Raw genomic sequence first — 22692 nt, 5'->3', positions numbered from 1 at the left:
ATAATGCTGAATTAATACTAAAAACTGCCCAACCGGAGATCGCAAACATGAAAACCAAAATTCAACAAATGGAAACGGAAATGACCAAGCTACAACTCAGGGCTGAAGAAGCAGAGGGCCGCTCCAGATGCAATAACATCAGGTATCTAGGAATACCAGAATGCTCAGAAACGCTCAACACTGAAGAATTTCTGGAGAATTGGCTAAAAAAAAATAATGAAAATGCAAGACTCCGCAAAGGCACCAGTGGTGGAAAGAGCATACAGAATTCCTGGCAGACCACTGCGACCGGGCGCACCGCCTCGCCCCCTAATAGCGCGATTCTTAAACTACAGAGATAGAGACTTAGTCCTTCAACATTTCAGAACCTCAGGCACAGTCGGCCTGGAGAACAGCACCATCACTGCTTATCCAGACTACACAATGGAAGTACAGCGTAAAAGAGCAGCATATATCAAAATTAGACAACTACTATGTGAACACAATATCGCTTACTCACTCATGTTCCCGGCGCGTCTTCGGATATCAGTGAACGACAAGACTCTGATGTTCCCTACTCCCGAAGATGCGTGGACATGGATACACGCCAAGGGCCTAGCTGAACCACCCAATGATGACACAACAAAAGAGCGTTGGATCACCCCTGGCCCCAGGAGAAAGAAAAAGAAAAATACCACAGCGCGCCCAACAAAATCGCAGGTGGCAGCCGCACAAGCAAAAATAGTAAGAGACACCAGTACATTCGCGCGACCGCTATCAGACACTAAAAGCGAAGTAGACATAAACGACAGCGGATCACTGCACAGCGGCTCCAGCTCCTCCCTCTCCCAACTAACGGGTGGCCCCGACCTCACCCCACGCCTGGCAGACCAGATTTAGGGAATCGCAAACATAACTCTGATTGGGTTTGATGCCCCAGGATCATAAGAACAGCTCTTCCCCCCCCTGGCATACTCCGGAAGGACCACACATGGGCACCCCACAACAAAACCAGACCCGTCGCAAGCACCATAGATGGCGAACATCTAAGACCAGACAAAGCGGTTGCACTCAGCCATCGTTATGGGGTAGGGAAAAGGAAAGAAAAAAACATAGCGGAGGTAGGCCAACAAGGTGTCCGGCCTTCGTGATCCACGCCCTCCACCACCTGAACGGTACCCGAATGGAACTGAACTGTACAGACTCAAGTTTAGGCACCAGTTGTGCCACTCCGTTTAAAGTCGGGCATTGCCCTGTATATCCTTTTTCGTTGACTCTTTCACCTTTCTCTTCTTATATCGGGGTCTTTCCCACTTCTCTAAGGCCGACATCACATTGCGCGGGGATCGTGGAGAGGAGGGACGGGAGCGGGTGCTTGGGGGAGGGCCACGGTGGGGGCGGGAGGATTGGTTCACTGGCCTTTCAAGCACATCCGATAGGAAGAGATAACACCACAAAACACAATGTATAAAGAGCCAATATACAACATATTAACCTGGAATATAAAGGGAATAGCGGGAACGTCCAAACGCAATAGAGTATTCGCACACCTGAAACGCCACCACATTCACATCGCCATACTACAAGAAACACATATTACACCGGAAGATATTAAACAATGGAGAAGAAATGGGCAGGACAAATATACGGGTCAGGGACGTCGTCTTTCGCAAGAGGAGTACTCATCTGGATAGCCCCAGGGATTCCATACACAGTAGAACGCTGCACAACAGACAAAGACGGCAGGTTCAAACAAATAAGAGGCTCACTGGATGGTGAAATACTGATAATTAATGGGTTATACGTCCCGAATGTCAAGCAGGGCGAATTCCTACGCAACACGATCTCACAAATATCAAACGACATAACTACACCTAGTATTTGGGGAGGGGACATGAACAGTGTTCTACAAATAGAGATGGACAGATCACACCCCCCATTAGTGGCCGCCCCAGTGAGGAAAAACTCAGAGGCACTACAGTCTTGGATAGCAGACCGACACCCGCTAGAGAGAGAATACTCATACCACTCCCCCGTACATTTACTACACACCCGAACAGATTTAATACTTAGTTCACAGGACCTGACACACAGATTTACGAGTGCGGAATATACCGCGAAGGTAATCTCCGATCACAGCCCACTCATTGCGCACATCACATGGGGCAGGACACGCGCCTGCATCCCAACCTGGCGGCTCCAACCACGATTACTGCAGGATCCTCCTTTTAGGAAAGCAATAGCTACACACATCGCCTCATATTTTGCCCTAAATAAGGGGATCACTAGCTCCAGAGCAATTGAATGGGATACACATAAGGTGGTTATAAGGGGCACATGCATCTCGCTGGCGGTGGGAATAAGACAAACCCTGACGCGGGAGTTCCGCCAGTTAGAGCAAGATGTCCGCACTGCAGAATGCAAACAAGCAGAGGGCATAATCGAAGAGACAGAAATAACTAGACTACGCACAGAATGGAACCAGGCAGATTGGCGCCTGAGACAATACGACTACCGTCATTATTTAGCTCTAACACACTCAGAAGAGGTAAACAGATCAGGTAAGGGGGGGAGGGGGGGGGGGACAGAACTCCCCCATTGGAGCCATCCGCCTCAACACAGGTTCAATAGTAAACTCCCAGGCAGAAATAAATAGCGCCTTCAAAGAGTATTACATCACATTATACAGTGCTCTGTCCCCCCCCACCCCAACAGTACAGCTAAACGAGTTCTTCAATGGGATAGAGCTAAACAACTTAACTCCCACACAGGTGGGGGGGGGGGGACAGAACTCCCCCATTGGAGCCATCCGCCTCAACACAGGTTCAATAGTAAACTCCCAGGCAGAAATAAATAGCGCCTTCAAAGAGTATTACATCACATTATACAGTGCTCTGTCCCCCCCCCCAACAGTACAGCTAAACGAGTTCTTCAATGGGATAGAGCTAAACAACTTAACTCCCACACAGGTGGCAGACCTCGACAAACCGATCGACCTAGCAGAGATACAGCAAGCTCTGCAACAACTAACACACGGTAAAGCCCCAGGCAGCGATGGCATCCCCATAGAGTACTACAGTATATTCTCGGCACAAACATTATCCCCGTATATAGAAATGCTTACCGAAGCATTAAAAAATGGTCAATTGCCAGACACTCTAAGAGAGGCACTGATAGTGGTGCTACCCAGACCTGGTCGAGATCCATTGGACGTTCGCTCATACAGACCACTATTGTTGCTGAACACAGACTGTAAGCTGCTGGGCAAAATCCTTGCAAACCGCCTGCTTCCACGGCTGCCGGACTTGGTTCATCAAGACCAATCCGGATTCATCCCCGGCCGCAACACTTTCACTAACATACGGAATTTAATACGATTAATGGCCAACTCCCCAGAGGACGAGTATAATCAAGTAGCAGTATCATTAGATATTGAAAAAGAGTTTGATACGCTGGGGTGGCCCTTTCTGATAGAAACGCTAAACCGTATGGGATTTGGTAGCACATATATCAGTTGGGTCAGGGTCTTATACTCTAACCCTACAGCTAGAGTCTAGACAGGCGACATGATTTCCGAGAAATTCAACACTGAGAGAGGCACCAGACAGGGTTGCCCGCTATCCCCACTACTATTTGCTCTAGCTATCGAACCTTTAGCTGCCCAGCTACGTACACTTGCCCCGGCGTGGGGCATCAGGGATGGACACAAATACCGCATAGGGTCACTGTACGCAGATGACGCACTAATATTCTTACGAAATCACTCAACATCCTTAACGGGCCTATTGGAATTACTACACCAATTTGGATCGATGTCCGGATTAAAAGTGAATTGGTCAAAATCCTGCCTTTTTCCAATGCGTCCGGTTCCGGACATACACCGTTCGACCTCCAGCCCGGGAGGCCTGAAGTGGTGCTATACCACCTTTAGCTACCTGGGAATAAATGTGTATCACGATCCACAGGACCTCAAAGATGGAAACCTGGGACAAGTAATCCGGTCCGTCAGAGGCTCATTATCCTTCTGGTGCTCGCTCCCACTCTCTCCTATGGGCAGAGTGGCCATAGCAAAGATGATAATTCTACTGCGCCTACTATATTTCTTCATGGCGCTCCCACTAGTACTGCCCACTTCCTTTTTTAAACCATTAAACAGTATACTAACTGACTTAATATCGGGCAAAGGCCGCCGGCGCGTGGCGCTGACAAAAATACAACAACCACTCACATCAGGAGGGTTAGGGCACCAAGATTCTAATTATACTACGCTTCTGCCCAACTGCAATGGGTATTTAAATGGCTTGGAAATCCTATGAGTGAAGAAACACAGACAGTACTCAGAGACCTAAGGCACACAAGCATACTAAATTATTTGATGAACCGTACCAATGCAATGCACAAACAAAACATTTTACTGAGTGTGGCTTATTGGGTTTGGGGACGCTTCGCATTAGATGGGGTCAAGAAACCTCAATATTCCCCCAAGATTCCACTATTGGCCATTCCAAAAATTGGTAACATAGCAGAAGAGGTTGGCTTGAGTATATGGCCAGGAAAGGGCATACAAACAGTAGGAGATATTTACGAAGAAGGACACCTTCTAACATATGAGACACTAGCCGAGGCTCACGGTCTGGGACAAGGAAGCTTCATAGCATTCGGCGCATAACGATAGCTAGTGAACTCATGCTGGAACTGCGGGCAACATGAACCAAAAACATCCCCTATACTACATAACTTACTGGATAGCGTAGAAACTCCAGTAAATGTATCGAAGATATATAGAATCCTAGCAACTCATACTGAACACGGGCAGGAACAAGCAAAGAATAGATGGGATCAAGTCCTTCCAGAACCGGTCCCCGCGCGGGCATGGAGCCGGTCTATGAAAATTATATATGAAGTGTCGCGTAATCCCCGATTTCACTATACCCAGTTCAATTATGTGCACCAGGCATATCTGTCACCACACCGATTGGCGCACATGTTCCCACAAACACCACAAAGATGCCCCAGGTGTGGCACCTCAGAAGCCACCTTCTTTCACATGACATGGGAGTGCCCACCAATTATGCGCACATGGACTGACATAATAAATTTGTTAACTGAATGGACAGACACTCCAATGTCTTCCACCCCGGAACTTTGCTTGCTGGGGATAGGGGTAAGTCCCAAAAAACGTAAGCAGACGCACAGATGCATAGCATTAGCACTGTTGATGCATAGATGCCTAATAGCTATGCATTGGAAAGTGCCAAATGCGCCAAGCAGTCACCAGTGGCAAACAGAACTTGTGCGCTGGGCAAATGCGGAAGCGCAAACACTGCAAGCACTGCAGGATAAAGGGGTACAGATCAAGGGCGTAGAAACCTGGAAATCCTTTGTGATGACTCTAGAAAATAAAGAGGACAAACTTCCCCCGTGAACAAATGACAATGTTTGGCACTGTTGAACAATCCATAGAATGTGCCCATGGGGAGTACACACTCAACACAACAGCAAATGCAGTGTGGTACCACTCAGTGAGCAGCAAGCATAATAACAGGAACTTTAGAAATACAAAATAAGGATTATGATGGTACGCAGATGCACTCAGATAAATAAGCCAACTGAACGAGACAAATATATCATCCCACCTCAGGTGTCGTCGGAGGGTCTGCTGGGGCGGGACAGGGGCTGCGCCCCGTTTTCCCTGTGGCCCCCTCCTGCCCCCTCTTCCCCCTGCACGCAGTTGATTAACCAGACCTATCTTAACTTTATTCTTTTCTCTTCTCTCTCTAGTATCAGCTCTCCTTAATATGTTTATGTCATGTGACACATTGTGTTTCCAAATCGTCTCGCCCAAATAAAAGATTGACAATCGCAGCCTTAAAAAATGCAAATACAGGAGGGATTGAAATCGTAACATCTAGACAAATGTGCAATCATGTAAACTTGAAACACAATTGTAATATTTTTTTTTTTGGTTCTCTCTTCTTTCTATTGTTTCTCCTGTATTATTTGAAAATTGCAATAAAACACATTAAAAAAAACAAAAAAACCCAATATATTTAATCCTTCAGGGTCTTGTGCGGGATTTGTTTCGGCTTTGTATAGATCTTGATAAAAACCCTGACATCTTAACAATATACTCTGGGTCACATCATAAGATACTATTCTTGTTCTGAATAGCATCTATTCTGTTTCAGGAAACATTTTGTCTTATTTGGTAGTGCAAGCACCTTCTCAATGGACTTGCTATAATCATAGTTCCAGGCGCTGTTAATAATGTGCTTCCTTACAAGCTCATTAGCGTAGATACTGTGAATAGGCATGTTTATAACAGCAATGCATTTTTGTAAAGTGAAGCTTTATTAATAGTTGTTGTTATATGCCTGGCTTCTAGATCAGTTATTTCTATATAGAGCTTGCCAATCTGATCATACACCAGCTTTTGTTTTTTGTATAGCTCTATGTAGCCCCACAGACACCTGTCTTTAAAGTAAAAAACATAAGGCATCCACTGCTCCATAAATTGTATATATTCTGGCTCTAACAAAAGAGATTTCTCAAACATCCACTTAAAACTTGGTTTCTAATGGCCCGAAATTCTCATACCATTGGGTTATGGTGTGTATGTACCTTAGGGTATTTCTGCTTCTGGACATTATGTACAATATTTACTGATGGAAAAACAAATCTATTACGTTGTACATTTTGTGGGGATGTGATTTAAATGTAAATACCATATCTATGGGGTGTATTCTAATCTAGGAAATCACTAAGCCATGTATTGGCATAAGTCTATTTCTAGCATGCTTGACATTTTTTTATCCTTGTAGTTCTGTGGCCACTTTGCATTATCAAGACTGTAATTAAAATCACTTCAGATTGTGGAGCTAAAAACTCACAAATCTCAGGATCATCCATATTTGGGCTCCAAACTGAACATGTGGAAAAAAAGGTCATTCAAGTCATGTTTTCTGCATATTCGCTCCTTACAATATTGTAAGTGGCCTTTTACAAATAGGGGCTTGTGTAGTTAAAACCTACAAGTGATAAAGACTGATTGTGGCTGCCTAGCTTGATCTTGAGGTTCCTGCAAACTCCTGATCACAGCAGAGAAGGACTAAGAAACTACGTATGAAAGATGACCTATACCGGTAATTGGTATCTGTTTCACTTTCTGCCTCATAGCCATCATAAAATCTGTGCTGCACAGCAGTTAAGACTTACTGCTTGGAGCACTCAATCAACATGGTGGCAAAAGAAGCCAAGATGTACTATGACAATGGTCCATCACTTGTTTTTGCTTTGTCGCCCTAAGTGGGAAGGGTATGCCCAGACGTGGGTCCCGTGCTTCTCATGCCACTGGATTCAAGCTAGCCTGGCTGATGAGGGGTGAAACCCCGAAACCGGTCCCAGGATGCTTGTTTCCAGTCCAGGGAAGACCTGGCCTAGCAATTCGGGCTGGACTGTTCCCATGGGGAACAGGGTCAAGACTGATCTGCATATAGCTGGGTCCAAACTGGAATGGCATGGGCAGCAAACAAACGATGGATTTAGGCCCAGATCACTGTACTGGGGGTGAATGTTTGACAATGTTCAGCATTCCGTCCATCACTTGTTGTTTTTTCATCATCTCAGAGTAGTCATTTTCAACTAGGCAAGGAAATGTCATCAACCACACATGACAAGGCCATCGAGCGGCTGAACTGCATCTTCGCAGTGCAGGGTATACCTGTCATCCTCAAATCTGACAATGACCCACCATTTAACAGTCGAGATTTCAAGGAGTTTCTAGTTCAACACATGTCAAGCATCAAGAGAATACACCTTTATGGCTTCAAGCCAATGGCATTGTTGAACGATTCATAGGCACCCTCAAAGTAATTCAGTGAGCAGCAGTGGAGGAAAATTACCTGAAACAAGCCCTGTGACAAGCCCTCCTTGCTTATTGCTCAAGTCCTCACTCCACGACTGGTGATAGCCCTGCCACCTTACTGTGTGGGAGTGCAGTATGAACCAAATTAACACAGTGGACAGTGGCCCGATCCTTTGATATCGATAATGTTCGGGCCATGGAAACTTCTCAAAAATGCAATATGAAGGTGTATGCCGATCAGCGTCGACGAGCTTGGGAAACATTCTTTGATGAAAATAACTGGATCCTGGTCAAACAAAAACAAATGTGAAAAACAGATGCTCCATTTGATGGCGAACCTCTGAGGGTGGTGACATGTAAAGGACACATAGTGACAGCCCAGCATACCAGAAAACCATCACCCAGAACTCATCACATTTCAAGCACCTACCTTGACATTCGTCAGCTACTACAATCTTCGATGAGGCGATTCCGTATGACAGTCCAGAGCATGCATCAGAATCTGCACCCTTGGTGCTCGTTCAAGGTGTATCTCCGCCACATCATACCACTCGATCTGGCCGACTAATGGGGTTTGCCTTGTCGACTCATTGAAAAGAACTGGTATAACTATTGTTTGGACTTTTTATTTAGAGAGTTGGGAGATGTGGTGTTGAGACTAGGTGTGCTAGGGCCCTCACGGTTCTGGGCAGACTTAGAAGAGAGATTGCGCAACCTGCTAGGAGGTGTTAAGGTGTGGTTGACGGATATGACGTAAACAGTGATTTATTGTATGATTTTATGCTGAGGAATAAAGACATCTACTCAAGAGATCAGTGTGTGGCATGGTCTTCATATGCTCCTGGGTTGGGTTGGACGATACCGTCATCATTTTGGGTATTCACAACAATCTTGATGAGCAAGATGAAGTTTACTGCTACACTCCGAGTCACTCCATGTAACACTGTTGTCCTTACATATCTCAAGTAGACAACTTGCCTACTTACAGCCATCATCAGACATTTCTGCATTGTTGATAACAGTCCAGGCACTCATCCCAATTTTGTTACTGCACAAAAAGCAACTAGGTTTTATGTTCAGGCTCTTTATCTTTTCTATATTGCAGAGAATGTTACAATAAAAATTACTAACAGGAAAGAAGGAGTTTGCAGTAATGTTAAGTAGAATTTATAAAGTGCTTTAACAAAATCCGGTGTTTCTTCGTGCTAAGAAACCTTGCTACAGGAAGATATCAAGTTATTTGATAGGGGTAAAAGAACAACCAAGTTTCAAACATTTGTCATATTACTCTGCACTGGAAGCTTTGATCAGACCATCTGTAGGACAGAGAAGGCTTCCTCAGTTGTGAGAGCCGTGTCACATAAACAGAAGCTTCTGGCCTTGATATCTTAACAAATGGGACAGCATGAACAAAGCTCCTAGCTTTAAACATTACGGGTTGCAATAATAGGAAAATAGCAGGTTCATAATGACAGAATAGCAAGTTCAAACCTTAAGGTTCATTGTAGTCTGCCTGGTAGTGTCAAACAGGGTGCAATTAAGACTATGAAAAATATATATATAATTAGAGGCACAAACATAGTGATTTATCAAAATGAAGGCTGGACCGCAACCAACCATTACAGATGATCTGTTACTAGTTTGAGTGAGTTAAGGAAATATATTCTTCAAAACCAAAAGTAAGAAATAAAAAGTTGCAGACCAAGTGGGCTCCTGAGAGAGACACAAATCGACCTTGAATCCCGCATTATGCACTGCCTGGGGCAGCTCTGGGACTTTCTTCAAATCAAGGGATTAACAGGATGATCATCCACAAAGTCTTTCCATGATCAATTCATCAGTTATTACCTATCTAAACAAGTGAAATACTAGGGGAGTGACACCGTTAAATGGACTGATCACATATTTTGTAGTTAGAATCACAATACTTCCTCTGTTTTCAGGGTAAAGTCTTTTCACTGTGTATGGACATGTTCTGTTGACTTCATTAACAAAAAATTAGATAAATATAATGCTCACTTATATGTCCTCATCAGAACACACACTTTCACAAGAGCAAGAAATTCTACTTTTTACCTCTTTGTCAAGAGGGGTAGCAGATGACCGAGCTGGACAGCTGGCTCTACTTAAGGAACTAATAAATGCACAGAAAAGTTCACTATGGGAGGAGACCCACATTATCTCACCTGTAAGATCCCTGAATCTGTTTATCTTAATGGCAGCCAGATAACAGGAACATACATGGTACTGTTACTTTTCTATTTAGACATGCTCTGGAGAAAGAGGCCAGAGACTCCCTTTATTCATGGAACTTTATTAATGTGAGGCCTAAAGACGATATAGAAAATCCTGGATACGCTAATGAGGGAGCAGAACTTTCCTGACAAAGTCCTTCCATTTGTTTCATTTATGCTTTTACCCATTCAGTATTCAGAAGGGGTTTAACATGGGGGACCCAGTAGGATTTTGCCCTACCAGGTGTAGACTATAAAAGCAAGTTAAAAGGTACCTGTTTGAAGGTACCCATCACCAGTGCTAGACGCCAAGCTATACAGTGATGGATCTTAAACTGGGATTTCACCCATGCTTACTGTTACCTGCTTGTCAAGGGGCACCTGAAATAGTGGTGCAGGAACTATTATTTTTTTCCGGCTCTTAAATGAATCCAGTGTTTACAGGTTACCTAATGAAATTCAGGCAAGCAAGAGTCAGCTCCTATGGCTAACTCATATTGCCAGTAAGCCCACACAGGGATATTTATTGTATCCAAAACCAAGGAAAAACATGGGAACACAAAAGGATGATGGACGGAGTGTTGAAACTTTTCAAACACTCACCCCTGTCACTTATCTGGGTTTAATCCATTGTTCTTCTACTCACCATGCCACCCCAGTTTGGACCCAGCCATATGCAAATCAGTCTTGACCCTGTTCCCCATGGGAACCAGTCCAGCCCGAACTGCCAGGCCAGGTCCTCCCTGGACTGGAAACAAGCATCCTGGGACCGGTTTCAGGGTATCACCCTTCATCAGCCAGGCTAGCTTGAATCCAGTGGCACAGTGAGCAAGGGACCCACATCTGGCCATACCCTTCCCACTTAGGGAAACTATAGCAACAAAAAAGGATGATGGAAGGAGTGTTGAAACTGTTCAAACACTCACCCCCAGTCACAGATCTGGGTTTAATCCATCGTTCTTCTGCTCACCATGCCACCCCAGCAGTATGGATCCAGCCATACGCAAATCAGTCTTGACCCTGTTCCCCATGGGAACAGTCCAGCCCGAACTGCCAGGCCAGGTCCTCCCAGGAAAAACATGGACATCAGTTCCAGTGGATGCTGCCCTGGGAGGATATTTTGAGGTCACGTAGAATTTGGTTGCAGTAAAAATCCATGAAACTGAACCAAAAAGAAACTAGAAGCCTAAGATAATAATAATGATAATGGCTATCTCCTTTAGGATGGATACGCTTTTGTTGAGCTTGGTAACAATGTCCATTTAGCCTAAGGATGTAGATAGTGGTCTTGATGTTCCAACTGGGCTTGTCCTAAACTGTATTGCCTAGGAGGCAAAGAGCAGGAGTTGAGTTTATTCTGCATTGCTCAAGTTAGCCTCACCAAAGCCCAAACGTACCAAAAACTTGGTCTGATGCTGGTTGTCTTTTTATATGCAACACACAACTATTTTACCTGGCCATGTATATTTTATTTTCAGGCATATTCTACTAATGTTAAGGAAGGAGAACAATAAAATAGGTCTAGCCAATATTTTAACTTTTGTAACAGTGCTTGGCAATACCAAATAATGCGCAGTTTATTACCCTGCTGTGCAAGCTCTTGTCCCCAAATTTTTCTTTCTGCTCTTAAACCATCTATCACAGATTCTTGGGCAGTTAGCTGTGAAATAAGTTTAGCTTTGTCTTGCTTGAGTAGTTCAACTTGAAGCGCCTTTCGTTTTTCTTCATCTGCTGTATCCTCAAATGCTCGAAGTTTTTTCTTAATACAACAAAGGAAACAGATGATAGATAAGTATATACTGCTTTTAACAAACTACAAGGCACATTTTAATAACAAGGCAGCCTGTTAAATATGTTCTATAGAACATATAATTTTATTTTACTTGAATGTTGATAACCAGTAATAATAAGTAGCACCATCAATTATTACTTCAATCTACATGAATAACGTGCATAGAAACAGCAAACTGGTTTTCTCCTCAAGTCCATTTCTTGATGTTAATGGTATACTAAACAAATAAGTTACTTACTGTCGGAAACGCCTTATCTGGTTGAGACTCTGTCAAGCAGCAGATTTCCTATCTTTGAATATCCCCAGAAGTCAGACTGGATCCGGTATCCCTGCGTGCTTGTAGGGGTCATTGTTTGGTTCCACGTTGGCATAGTTAGTGTTATCTGCACAGGAAGTGACGTGTGCGCTGTACCTATATAGGCCCCACCATCAGTTACTTTTGTGACTTTCAACGCCAGGAGTGCAATGCCATGATGGGAACTGACCACGGGGGTAGAAAAGACAAAAGCCATGAAAAGGGTGTCCCTATAACTGAACTGGTTTGCAGAGCAGATAGAATGGGAGGGTCTGCAGTTAGATAGAGTCTCTACCAGATAAGGCATTACCGAAGCTAAGTAACTTGTTCATCTGTTAGAGACTTCTAGCCGCAGATTCCTTACCTTTGAATAGATACCCAAGCAATACTCCCCGGAGGTGGGTCTGCAGATACAATTAAATCAAGCAGTCCTGCAGTACCGAACAGGTGAAAAGCCATTCACAATGGACCTGACTGTCCAGGCAGTAATGTTTTGTAACTATGTGCAGGGATGCCCATGTGGCTCCCTTACAGATATCCAAGAGAGGAACACTGCGCGCTAATGCAGTGGCTCTGGTAGAAATCCCTCAGGGGCTGTTTCAGATGTTAATGCACAAGACAATCCACACTGAAATGGTTCTTTTCTGTACAGCTTCCCCTTTCTTTGCCCCACATAACTCAGAAAGAGGTGATCGTCCATCTGGAACTCTTGTGAGGTCAAAGCAGAATGACAACACTCTTTTTAGGTCCAGGCAGTGGAATCTCTCCTCTTCTTGGAAGGATGAGGTGGAGCAAAGAAGGTAAGCACAGTGATGTTCTGACATACATGGAAATGAGTGACAACTTTTGGCAGAAAGGAGGCACACAACCGAAGAACCAGTTTGTCTGGGTAAATGGTGGTAAAAAGGTGGGTGCTTCCAGGGCGCTTGCAGGTTAGTGACCCTCCTCGACGATATTATGGAGAGTAAAAAAGCAGTTTTGATGGTCAGCAGCTTAAGAAGGCAATTATGTAAAGGCTTGAATGGTGCACACATTAGAATAGTCAGGACCAGGTTGAGGTCCTATTGAGGCATGATAAAAAGGCTTAGGTGGGAACATATGCTGCAGACCTTTAAAGAACCTAGCCAATACAGGTGACTTAAAAAGTGAAGATTGGTCCAGCAACCGCAAAAACACTGAAATGGCAGACAGATAATCCTTAACTGTGCCCAAAGCAGAGCCCTGCTGGATCAACGACAGTGTAAGCAATAGAACTTGTGGAAGGGATGCAGAAAGGGGGGAGGACCGACATTATGGAAGGCACACAATTATAAAAAAAAAAAATCCACAACGGCAGGCGTATATCGTCTTGGTGAAACGACGCTTGGCTGCCAGAATATCCACATAGACTTCAGGAGGAAGGTCTTAAGATGTCAACTGTCGCTGTTAACTTAATTATTGAGGTTCTTCTATACCGCATATTAAAGCTCTGGAATATCTGAGCACTTTACAGATATAATACTATACAAACACATATAATTCTGTAAAAAATAGAGAGTAGTACACCAATATCAAATTTTAAAAGCTGACTAGGTTATACTTTGACTAACTACTAAACTTGTGTTCCGGGGTTTCATGTTACCAGCAGTAAAACACTTCAAAACCTCTTCACAGGTAGTCAGAGCTATATAAATGCTATTACAACACCATCCAGTTACTAATTACTATCCCGAATGTAACCGTATCATGATGGACTTGATAGTTTGAAATCTCAGCTTAGAATAGCAACAGGTCAGGTTGTGTGTAGCGGTCAAAAGCCTTGCTCTTAACTTAAGTGGATTTGGGTAAGCAAGCATAGTGGTGGAAGACAAAAAGACGTTTAGACAATCCTACATGTCTGCAATGCTGGCATTAAGAGTTTTAAACTGTTTTTGAAAGCTGGAAAAGAAGTTGGGAATAGATGATCTAAGTATGTTTTCACTCACTAATGCTCCATTTTGGAGTTTGAGAAGTGAACCCAACAGTCAGAGCCATTTGTGGTGGGTCTCGGAAGTAGACACCCAACTCCCTCAGAAGCAGTGCCCTGCCTCCTACTGAGACTTTTTTTCCAAGGCAAATGCCCTAGGGTCGGTCCTCAAGTTTAGGGTCGAGGGATAGTGACCCTAAGTAAGTACTCTTTGTCCTATGTCCATTGATAGGCTGTAGACACATGGGGGGTCATTCCGACCCTGGCGGTCAAAGACCGCCAGGGCCGCGAATGACGGAAGCACCGCCAACAGGCTGGCGGTGCTTCCCTGCCCATTCTGACCGCGGCGGTAAAGGCGCAGTCAGAAAACCAGGTCCGGCGGTTTCCCGCCGGATTTCCCCCGGCTGGGCGAATCCGCCATGGGGGCGCTGCAAGCAGCGCCGCCATGGGGATTCTGACCCCCTTACCGCCAGCCTGTTTCTGGCGGTTTACACCGCCAGGAAGAGGCTGGCGGTAACGGGTGTCTAGGGGCCCCCGGGGGCCCCTGCACTGCCCATGCTGCACTGGCATGGGCAGTGCAGGGGCCCCCTAACAGGGCCCCAGCCTGCTTTTCACTGTCTGCCTAGCAGACAGTGAAAAGCGCGACGGGTGCAACTGCACCCGTCGCACACCTGCAACACCGCCGGCTCCATTCGGAGCCGGCTTCAGTGTTGTAGGCCCCCTTCCCGCTGGGCCTGCGGGCGCTAACAATGTTTAGCCGGGGTCAGAATGACCCCCATGGTCTCTTATACTTTGGAGGCCTCCAAGCTGGAAAAATCAGGTGCTATTCAGATGGATCCCAGTTCTGCATATTGGGGTGGGTTCAACGCCAAACGTATTGGTACTAAATTGACTTCTTGTTTTTGAAGGCCTGCTTTCTTGGTCCTTTGCCTTCTTCCTGTTCAACTTGTACTACTTAGTTTGGTTATCTTCTATGCACTATGGGTAAGCAAAAAGCTAAAGCTACTGTACTGTCTTCTAAAGAAGACGGTGGGGTTACTAGACAAATAAATCACTCTTACTCTTTTGTGTTGCATGCTGAAAGTCTTGTGAGGGCTCCAGTTTTCAACACCAAAGACAACTCCAGCAGTTTACAAGGGGTATCCTCGAAAGAATCTTAATTCCGAAGGAACTCAAATTATGGTTCAAGCAGATATACATCCTTCCTCTGATGAGTCAATTGGTGCTCATAGGGGACCACCGGGAGCGGTAATTCCAGCCCTGTTAGTACCTATTAATGATAAGTCTGTTGACCATATATTTAGGAGAAACTAGTGTTGTTTAATAAATTCTACTCTCAATGCAAGTATTTAATTAGCCTTTCAACACTGCCAGATGTTTGGCCATTACTTGATACTTGCATGAAAAATTATATCCTTTACAATCTTGTATAAGTAATATCACCTTTCTTTAGAATAACATTATAGCACATGACCAATCAACTCAAACTGGTTTTAGTAATGATTTGGCGAGTACGAAAAAGCTTACCTGACACTGATGAAGTCACTTTAATTGTACATCAGACTATGGACACAATATTTTTTATCAACAAATCCTATGCTCGCTCATGCAATCAACTGTTAAACCAGACACACTTCGAATGTGGATGCACTTCAATTTCCCCTAAAAGTTAATCTTCATGCAATGTTACTGAAAAACGATTCTGTTTGCCTATGAATATTATAGAGAACCATGCCCCCTTAAAGAACTAAGTGGTATACTGTTTTAACTTAAAGCTAACACAAATTAATGGGCTCAAGGTATCTCATGAGGATATTAACACGGTCAGAAGAGTAGGATGGGTTGAATGCTGAGCAAGTTGGAAGAAGGGGACTGTATTACTCATTTCCCTCTGTTAGAGCAGCTCCCCTGGGCTGTTTTTATGGACATAAGGGAGCTCGCTCATTGAGCTCTACACTTCTCCAAATCTGCTCAAAAACAGTATCTTCTGACCTTAATAAAAATCTATTATATTGTGATAGGAATTTGTGTTTCAAGTTAGCAACTCCTGATAGCCAATCTATGTGACTACTGGATTTGTTGACTAAATGGACCTTATATGATATTTTTGTATCTGAGTCATTGCCTGGACGCATAACTGGGTATGACGTATCTCCTAGGCGTTTAAGTGACCAGAATCCATTTATGATTAGTTTTATGACAAGTGCCATAGTTGTAGGGCTTGCAGGGAAGTAACCATTGAAGGGATCAAAAGGATAAAATATGAAACAGTTAATCCTCATTCTGTGCTACAGAGGATTGTACTTACTGCTAAGCAAGATATATTGTGTTTGCAAAACCAAACTCCATTTCTGATACTAACTGCCCTTATAAATCATTAGAGTTTACTACATATATTCTGTTTTCACTACTTAAACTAATAGTAGGATTCATCTCTCAAATCTCTGGTTTGACTCTAGGGTACTTAAGCCAATCAAAAACTAACAGTAGTTTCTCTAAATATAGTAGGTTAAAATACGCAGATTAGTATACAGAAAGGCTATAAGACAATGCAAAACATACCTGCAAGAGGTGGCTTGGGATAACTAACCTTTCTATCTGGGGACGTGGGTGTTTTTTTGTGAGTAATAAATGGTAAATTTGAGGTAGGGGATGATGGGACACTAAATCTGCAGGCATTTACAGCCCTGATCTATCTATTGCTTTTTCTTCTTTAGTTACAGTAATGGTAACCTTGATAATGTACATCACCCGTCAAATGGTTATTGTTCTTTACATTTTACACTAACAGAAGTCCTGCTAGTGCTAAACAGTAGCACTTCTAACAAAGAGCAGAGTTATGATGGCTCGGCACTGGATCTTTTCACAGGCACTCCTGTTCTGTGGGCACTTTTTCTGACTAATATCCTCAACAATGATAGTGGGTTTCCTATGGCTTCTTCTCAGCAGACCAATATCATTATCCAAAAAAGGGGTGCTTTATCTAAATGCTGACTGCTTAATTTGTTTACAATAGCGTGTTCTTAACTTCTATGAGTTTATTGAAGGTTAATAACTACATGACTTTCTTTTGTTGGTATTTAAATAACATTGCCCTTTATAAGGAAAAGGCATTAGGACACTTTCTGACAATTGTTTCTGCAAATAGTTCCTAACAAGAATGAGACTGCATTTTAAACGTGGAGCACTGAAAATGAAGGCCAGAGAGAAGTCTTCAAACCAGACAATAATGGGACAGGCCAAATATAATCTAGCTGCAGACTACACATCTTCTGAACACTCCCCAGGTGTCAGACTGGATCTGGAAACTTTTCTGCAGTCAAAGCAGACAAGTAGGTTGCGTTGTGCAGCTCCACACTGACACTGCTCAGCTCAGGAAATGACATGTGGAGCCTATATCGGCCCCACTCCCGTGCTCTGCCAGTGGCTTTTGAGACTGTCTGCGACCGCTGACACAAAACCTCAAATTGGTGTGACCAGTGTGCAGATTCCTAGACTAGAGATCTTATTACAAGATAGAGGGCAACACAGAACAGGGAGGATAGAAAGGACAGTAAGGAATCGGCAGCTAGACAGGGTCTCCACCAGAAAGAGCATTAACCAAGGTAAGTAACATGTTCTTCTGTTAGAGACTTCTAGCCGCAGATTTCTTACTGTTTGTATGGATACCAAAGCAGTATCTATTTGGAGGTGGGTCTGGATTCAAGCCAGCCAATCCTGCAGGACTGAGTGTGCAAAATTTCCCCTCAGCGAACCTAACAATCCGGATAATAGGGCTTCGTGTACATATGGAGAGACGTCCACGAAGCCTGGTAAATGTCTAGAACAGCGACTCCACATGCTAGTGCAGTGGTGGCAGCTTTGGCCCTGGTACACTGAGCACGCAGTCCTTCCCGAAACTGCTTTTTAGCCAGTGTATAGCATATCTTAATGCAGAGCAAGATCCAGAGGGAGATGGTTCTCTTCTGCACAGCTTTGCCTTTTTTGCTCCAGAGAACCACGCAAAGACCTCATTGTCCATTCAATGTTCTTTGGTGACATCCATGTAAAAAAAATCAGCATTCTTTTGGGATCCAAGCATGAAGTCTGTAAGAAACTGGGCTACTAGGTGCGGGTAGGTGAAATCATACACAAGCAGCAAGCACAATCCTTGTTAGGGTGAAATTACAAGCAAACCCCAAATTTACCTTTGCTCAACCTTCTGGCAGCTTGACACAGAGCAGCCAGGCTTAACTTGGAGGCAATGTATAAGGTATCTATGCAGCACTTCAAACAGTAATAAAGTGAAAACGCCACGCAAGAAAAATCCCATGTACAGGCCTCCCCTTGAAAAGGGAAGAAAAGCTTTCAACGCCTAGTGGACAACTCTCAGCTTCAGAAAGTTGCTATGGAGCCAGGACTCAGTAGGCTACCGGACAGAAGGCTGATATGTTGCAGGAATTTTGCTGGTGAGCAGATGCCTCTGATCTCCACTTCTCCCAGATGGCCATCCCCAAACGAGAAGCAAAGCCTTGGTCACCACTGTCAGCAGTATGTGGGAAAGGGAGAGGGCTCTGCCACTGACCCAATCAAGGTCCAGTAACCACCACTGCAGATCTTTTGCAGTATTTTCCAAAATCTGAACATGTTTGGAAAGGTGATGTTGGGCCTACAGGGACTGCAGATGCCACTGCAGAGCCTGCATATGCGCCCTGGAATGCTTGACCAGCAGGATGTGGGATGCCACCAGTCTCAGGGTCGACTTCACTGTAACCCAGGACAGAGGATGAAAGATTGAGATCATTGCCTGAATGTCCTGGGCATTCTTTTCGGGGGGGCTAGGGGGGTGAGAAGCTGGGGGGCGGTCTGGGGGCACAAAAGCAAATGGTGCCTGAATGGGTGCAATGAAGGTGAGTATCTCAGAAGGCACGTTGATAGTGAAGGCCAAAGATGACAGGAGTTTTGCTTGGTTGAAAATTGCCTGAAGGCAGCCCGCCTTCATCAACCAGTCATTGAGGTAGGAGAAGACTAGCACCCCTAAACTCCGAAGATGTGCTACCACAATTGCCATAATTTCTGTGACCACCAAAGGGGGAACGGGGAGACGAAAGAGGAGCACAGGAAATTGAAAATGCTCCTGTCCCACCACAAACCGCAGGTACTGCTGGTGGGTCTGCAGGATGAGCACATAGATGAAGGCATTGAAAGGGTGCAGGTCTAAAATAGGCTGAAGGCCTTAGTCCTTCTTGGACACCAGAAAGCAGCGGCAATAGCAAACATGTCATACTTCTTGTGCAGGCATCCACTCAATAGACCATTTGTCCAAAAGGGCTTACATTTCCTGCAGCAAAATGTAAAGATGGTCCTTCTATAAGTCACTGTGTGACGGTGGAAGATGCAATTGGGCAGAAAGGAAGGATAGGGCATAGCCGTTTCAAACAATTTCAGGACCCACATGTAGGAAGCTATGGCCTGCCAACTGGGCAAGAATCATTGGATCCTGCCTACTACTGGGAGGCTTTGCTCCACTAAGGGCATGTAAAAGGGCTTTAGCATTTGGAACTGCGGGTAGGGTAACAGACTAGGCAATCGGGTTGATCTTGACCGTAGAAGTGGTAAACACCACAGATGTGAAACTGCTGGGTGCCATGAGGTGGTTTGATTGACTGATGGTATGGGGTACTTCTGCCAAAGTCATGAAAGGAACAGTAGGGCTGATGCGGCTGGCGAAGTGGAGTAGATAGGCCATGAAAGAGTGCCGCAGCCCTGCTCTCCCTGAACTACTCAAGAGCAAAGTCTGCCTAGTCGTTAAAGAGGCGAGTCCCATCAAACAGCATGTCCATGAGGGACAACTGGACATTGCCTGAAACAACGGTGGACCGCAGCCAAGCAGGAGACGAATGGAAATATTTGTGCCAATGCCCCACCTGATGGAATCAGTGGTGTCTAAGCCACATCGAATATGAAATTTGCTGCATTATGACCGGCCAGTATGGCCTGGGTGAGGATGGATCGGCAATCATCAACAGCACTTAGGAGGACTTGAGCTACAGAGTCCCAAAGGGCAAAAAATACTGCCCTGGCAGATAGCTGGCATTCACAGACCCGAGTACCAAGGTGGTGGATTAAAAGACTCTGGGGGTTATTACAACTTTGGAGGAGGTGTTAATCCGTCCCAAAAGTGACGGTAAAGTGACGGATATACCACCAGCCGTATTACGAGTCCATTATATCCTATGGAACTCATAATACGGCTGGTGGTATATCCGTCACTTTACCGTCACTTTTGGGACGGATTAACACCTCCTCCAAAGTTGTAATAACCCCCTCTGTTACGGAATATCCCAACTGTTAAGACTCCCTGTCGGGGAGCAGTCACATAGGTGCCATGATTGGTTTTACTTGCAGATATCTGCAACATAAAACTTTCAGATGAAGGGTGCGGAGAAAAAAAAATGCTGTGATGGTGTGATCTAATCTGGCAGTTATCCAGAGGACCATCGCAAGGTTTGGCCCACACCCCTAACAAAGTGTCCATTAGGGCCTTGTTAAAGGGTAAAAGGGGCTCAGTAGACGTCTGGCCTGGCTGAAGAACCTCCATAAGTACACTGGTCTTGACCTCTGTGCTTGGGAGCTGCAGGTCAAGGACTTTGGCCACCTTACGCATCACCATGGTGTGGGAAGCCCTCTCCTGAGTGGCAAGGCCTGGGAGTGAAAGGAGTATGGACTCAGGGGAAGTAACAGGCCACTAGCCTCTTGCAGATCGTCATATCAATTCTCCTCATAATAAGGTTAACCAATCCCATCACCTGCATCATAATCGTTATACAAATCTATACCAAAAAGAAAATGCAGTATGTGCTGTTGACATGGTGGTAGCAGATGAAGACGGAGGAAATGGAGCCTCAACAAAAAACAGACAAGACTTAAATAAAGGTCGAACTGGTGGCGGCTCAACATCCAAGAGGACGACTGTAGCCAACTGAGTTGGCATCGGTGTCTATTCGCCAGGACCAGCGCCGACGCGGCACCGGAGGAGGAGCCAACAGCGGCGATGGGCTCAGAGAGTCAAACACACCGGCGATAACCCAGGTGAAAAAGCTCTCCGCTTCAAGGGGCCCGCTAGCGAACTAGAAGAAGTGGGAAAGGATCCGTAGAGTCAGGGCATGGCTGCATAAACTCTTCCATCTACTTAGAACTGGAGGACAGCCCTGGAAACTTAGATTGGGCCAGAACAAGTTGCGGGATTGCTCCGAAGTCAAACAACTTTGGGAGCAAGATTTATGTATGTGCTGCCCACATGTCTTCTTAGCAGAGTGTGAGCGGCAGGAAGGGGCTGAATCATGTTTACAATTTTTGTGTTTTTGACTTTAACTTACCTGAAGATTTGGACTGAGAGGAAGATCGACCCCTGGAACAACAGTGGGCACTTTTGGATCTCGAATTGGACTGCGACCTAACTTCAACTTGGAATGCTCTTATCACAAAGTCCTCTGGTGCTTGGCAATGTAGAGTTTTGCCTTATGGTTTCCAGTGGCATTCAAATTCATTGACGTGTAGTCACTACAGGCCTAATGTCATGGCTCAACCCCCAGGCACCACAAACATAATGGCTGAGGATCTGCCAGACATTTGCTTGTGTCAGTCCTTACAGGGCTTACAACTGGTCCTTTTGGGAGGGGACGTGTCCCATGCACACTGTAAAAAAAATAATCTGATAGCGGTAACGGTCTCAAGGACACATGGGGTAATTCCAGATTCGCATCTGGTGGCACGTAAACAATGGAACGGACATCAGTGTGTAGAAGAGGTGCCTAAATAGGCCTCTCGCTGTATTTCTGGAGCAGAACGGTATCAATGCGAAGCCAGACGTGCCATCTACCGGGGTGAGAAGGTCCTGCTAAAAAGTGTGCCTCCTGTGAAATATTCAAAAGGGGAGGAAACTTTGGCTATAAATCTCTATCAGAATTACCAGCACACCTGGACTCCTGAGATGAGAACAGCATGATATGCTATTTTCTTGAACAAATAATTTTATTTTTCAAACAGGTAAACCGGTGTGTATCATCTCTGAAAATCATAATAGGTTTTATTTTCTGCTTTGCTATAATTTGAAAATTAGACCAGCACGTAGAAGTAGCAGGAAGAGTGTATGTTTTTTCTGTATTTATATATTATTACCAGCAATAATGTTGAAGTGGTATTGGTTAATCAGCCTTTGAGAACTGATGCTTCTGCCATAGCATTTTTCTTCATTGTGGTTACAATTCATATTGTGTGAACTTGACTAGGAGTTTTAAATGTATCCTTTGGAGTCTAGTGTTTTTTAATGTGGCATTCCTTAATGAAAAGGGGTTTGGGGCTCCACTCATTGTTCCTATAACCTCTCATGAGATTAACTGTAACATTAAACAGATCTTGTTCAGATATTGCTTAGTGGGTAGTGCAATGGTTGCAGTACAACAGTTTTTCTGATTTGGGTTGGCACAGTGACCTAGGGCCTGATTTAGATCCTTGCAGTCACACCTCGAAGCCGCAGTGGAGGTGTACCCGAGAAAACGCCAAGTTGATGGTGCTCCTCCTGCCATATTTAGTTTTTATAGC

General features: G+C 44.6%; 1 protein-coding gene across 1 annotated transcript in view; it reads right to left on the bottom strand.

Annotated features, from left to right (window-relative positions):
* The window catches only part of LRRCC1 (leucine rich repeat and coiled-coil centrosomal protein 1), a 297998-nt gene that overhangs the window by 127592 nt on the left and 147714 nt on the right, over positions 1-22692 (bottom strand). Inside the window, exon 14 of the mRNA XM_069220424.1 lies at positions 11662-11836. Within this exon, the coding sequence (XP_069076525.1) occupies positions 11662-11836 (175 nt within the window). The remainder of the gene's footprint in view (positions 1-11661; positions 11837-22692) is intronic.

Source organism: Pleurodeles waltl, chromosome 2_2 (assembly GCF_031143425.1).
Source record: "Pleurodeles waltl isolate 20211129_DDA chromosome 2_2, aPleWal1.hap1.20221129, whole genome shotgun sequence".
Lineage (NCBI taxonomy): Eukaryota > Metazoa > Chordata > Amphibia > Caudata > Salamandridae > Pleurodeles > Pleurodeles waltl.
The sequence above is the reverse complement of the archived record's forward strand: the minus strand, read 5'-3'. Positions and strand labels throughout refer to the sequence as shown.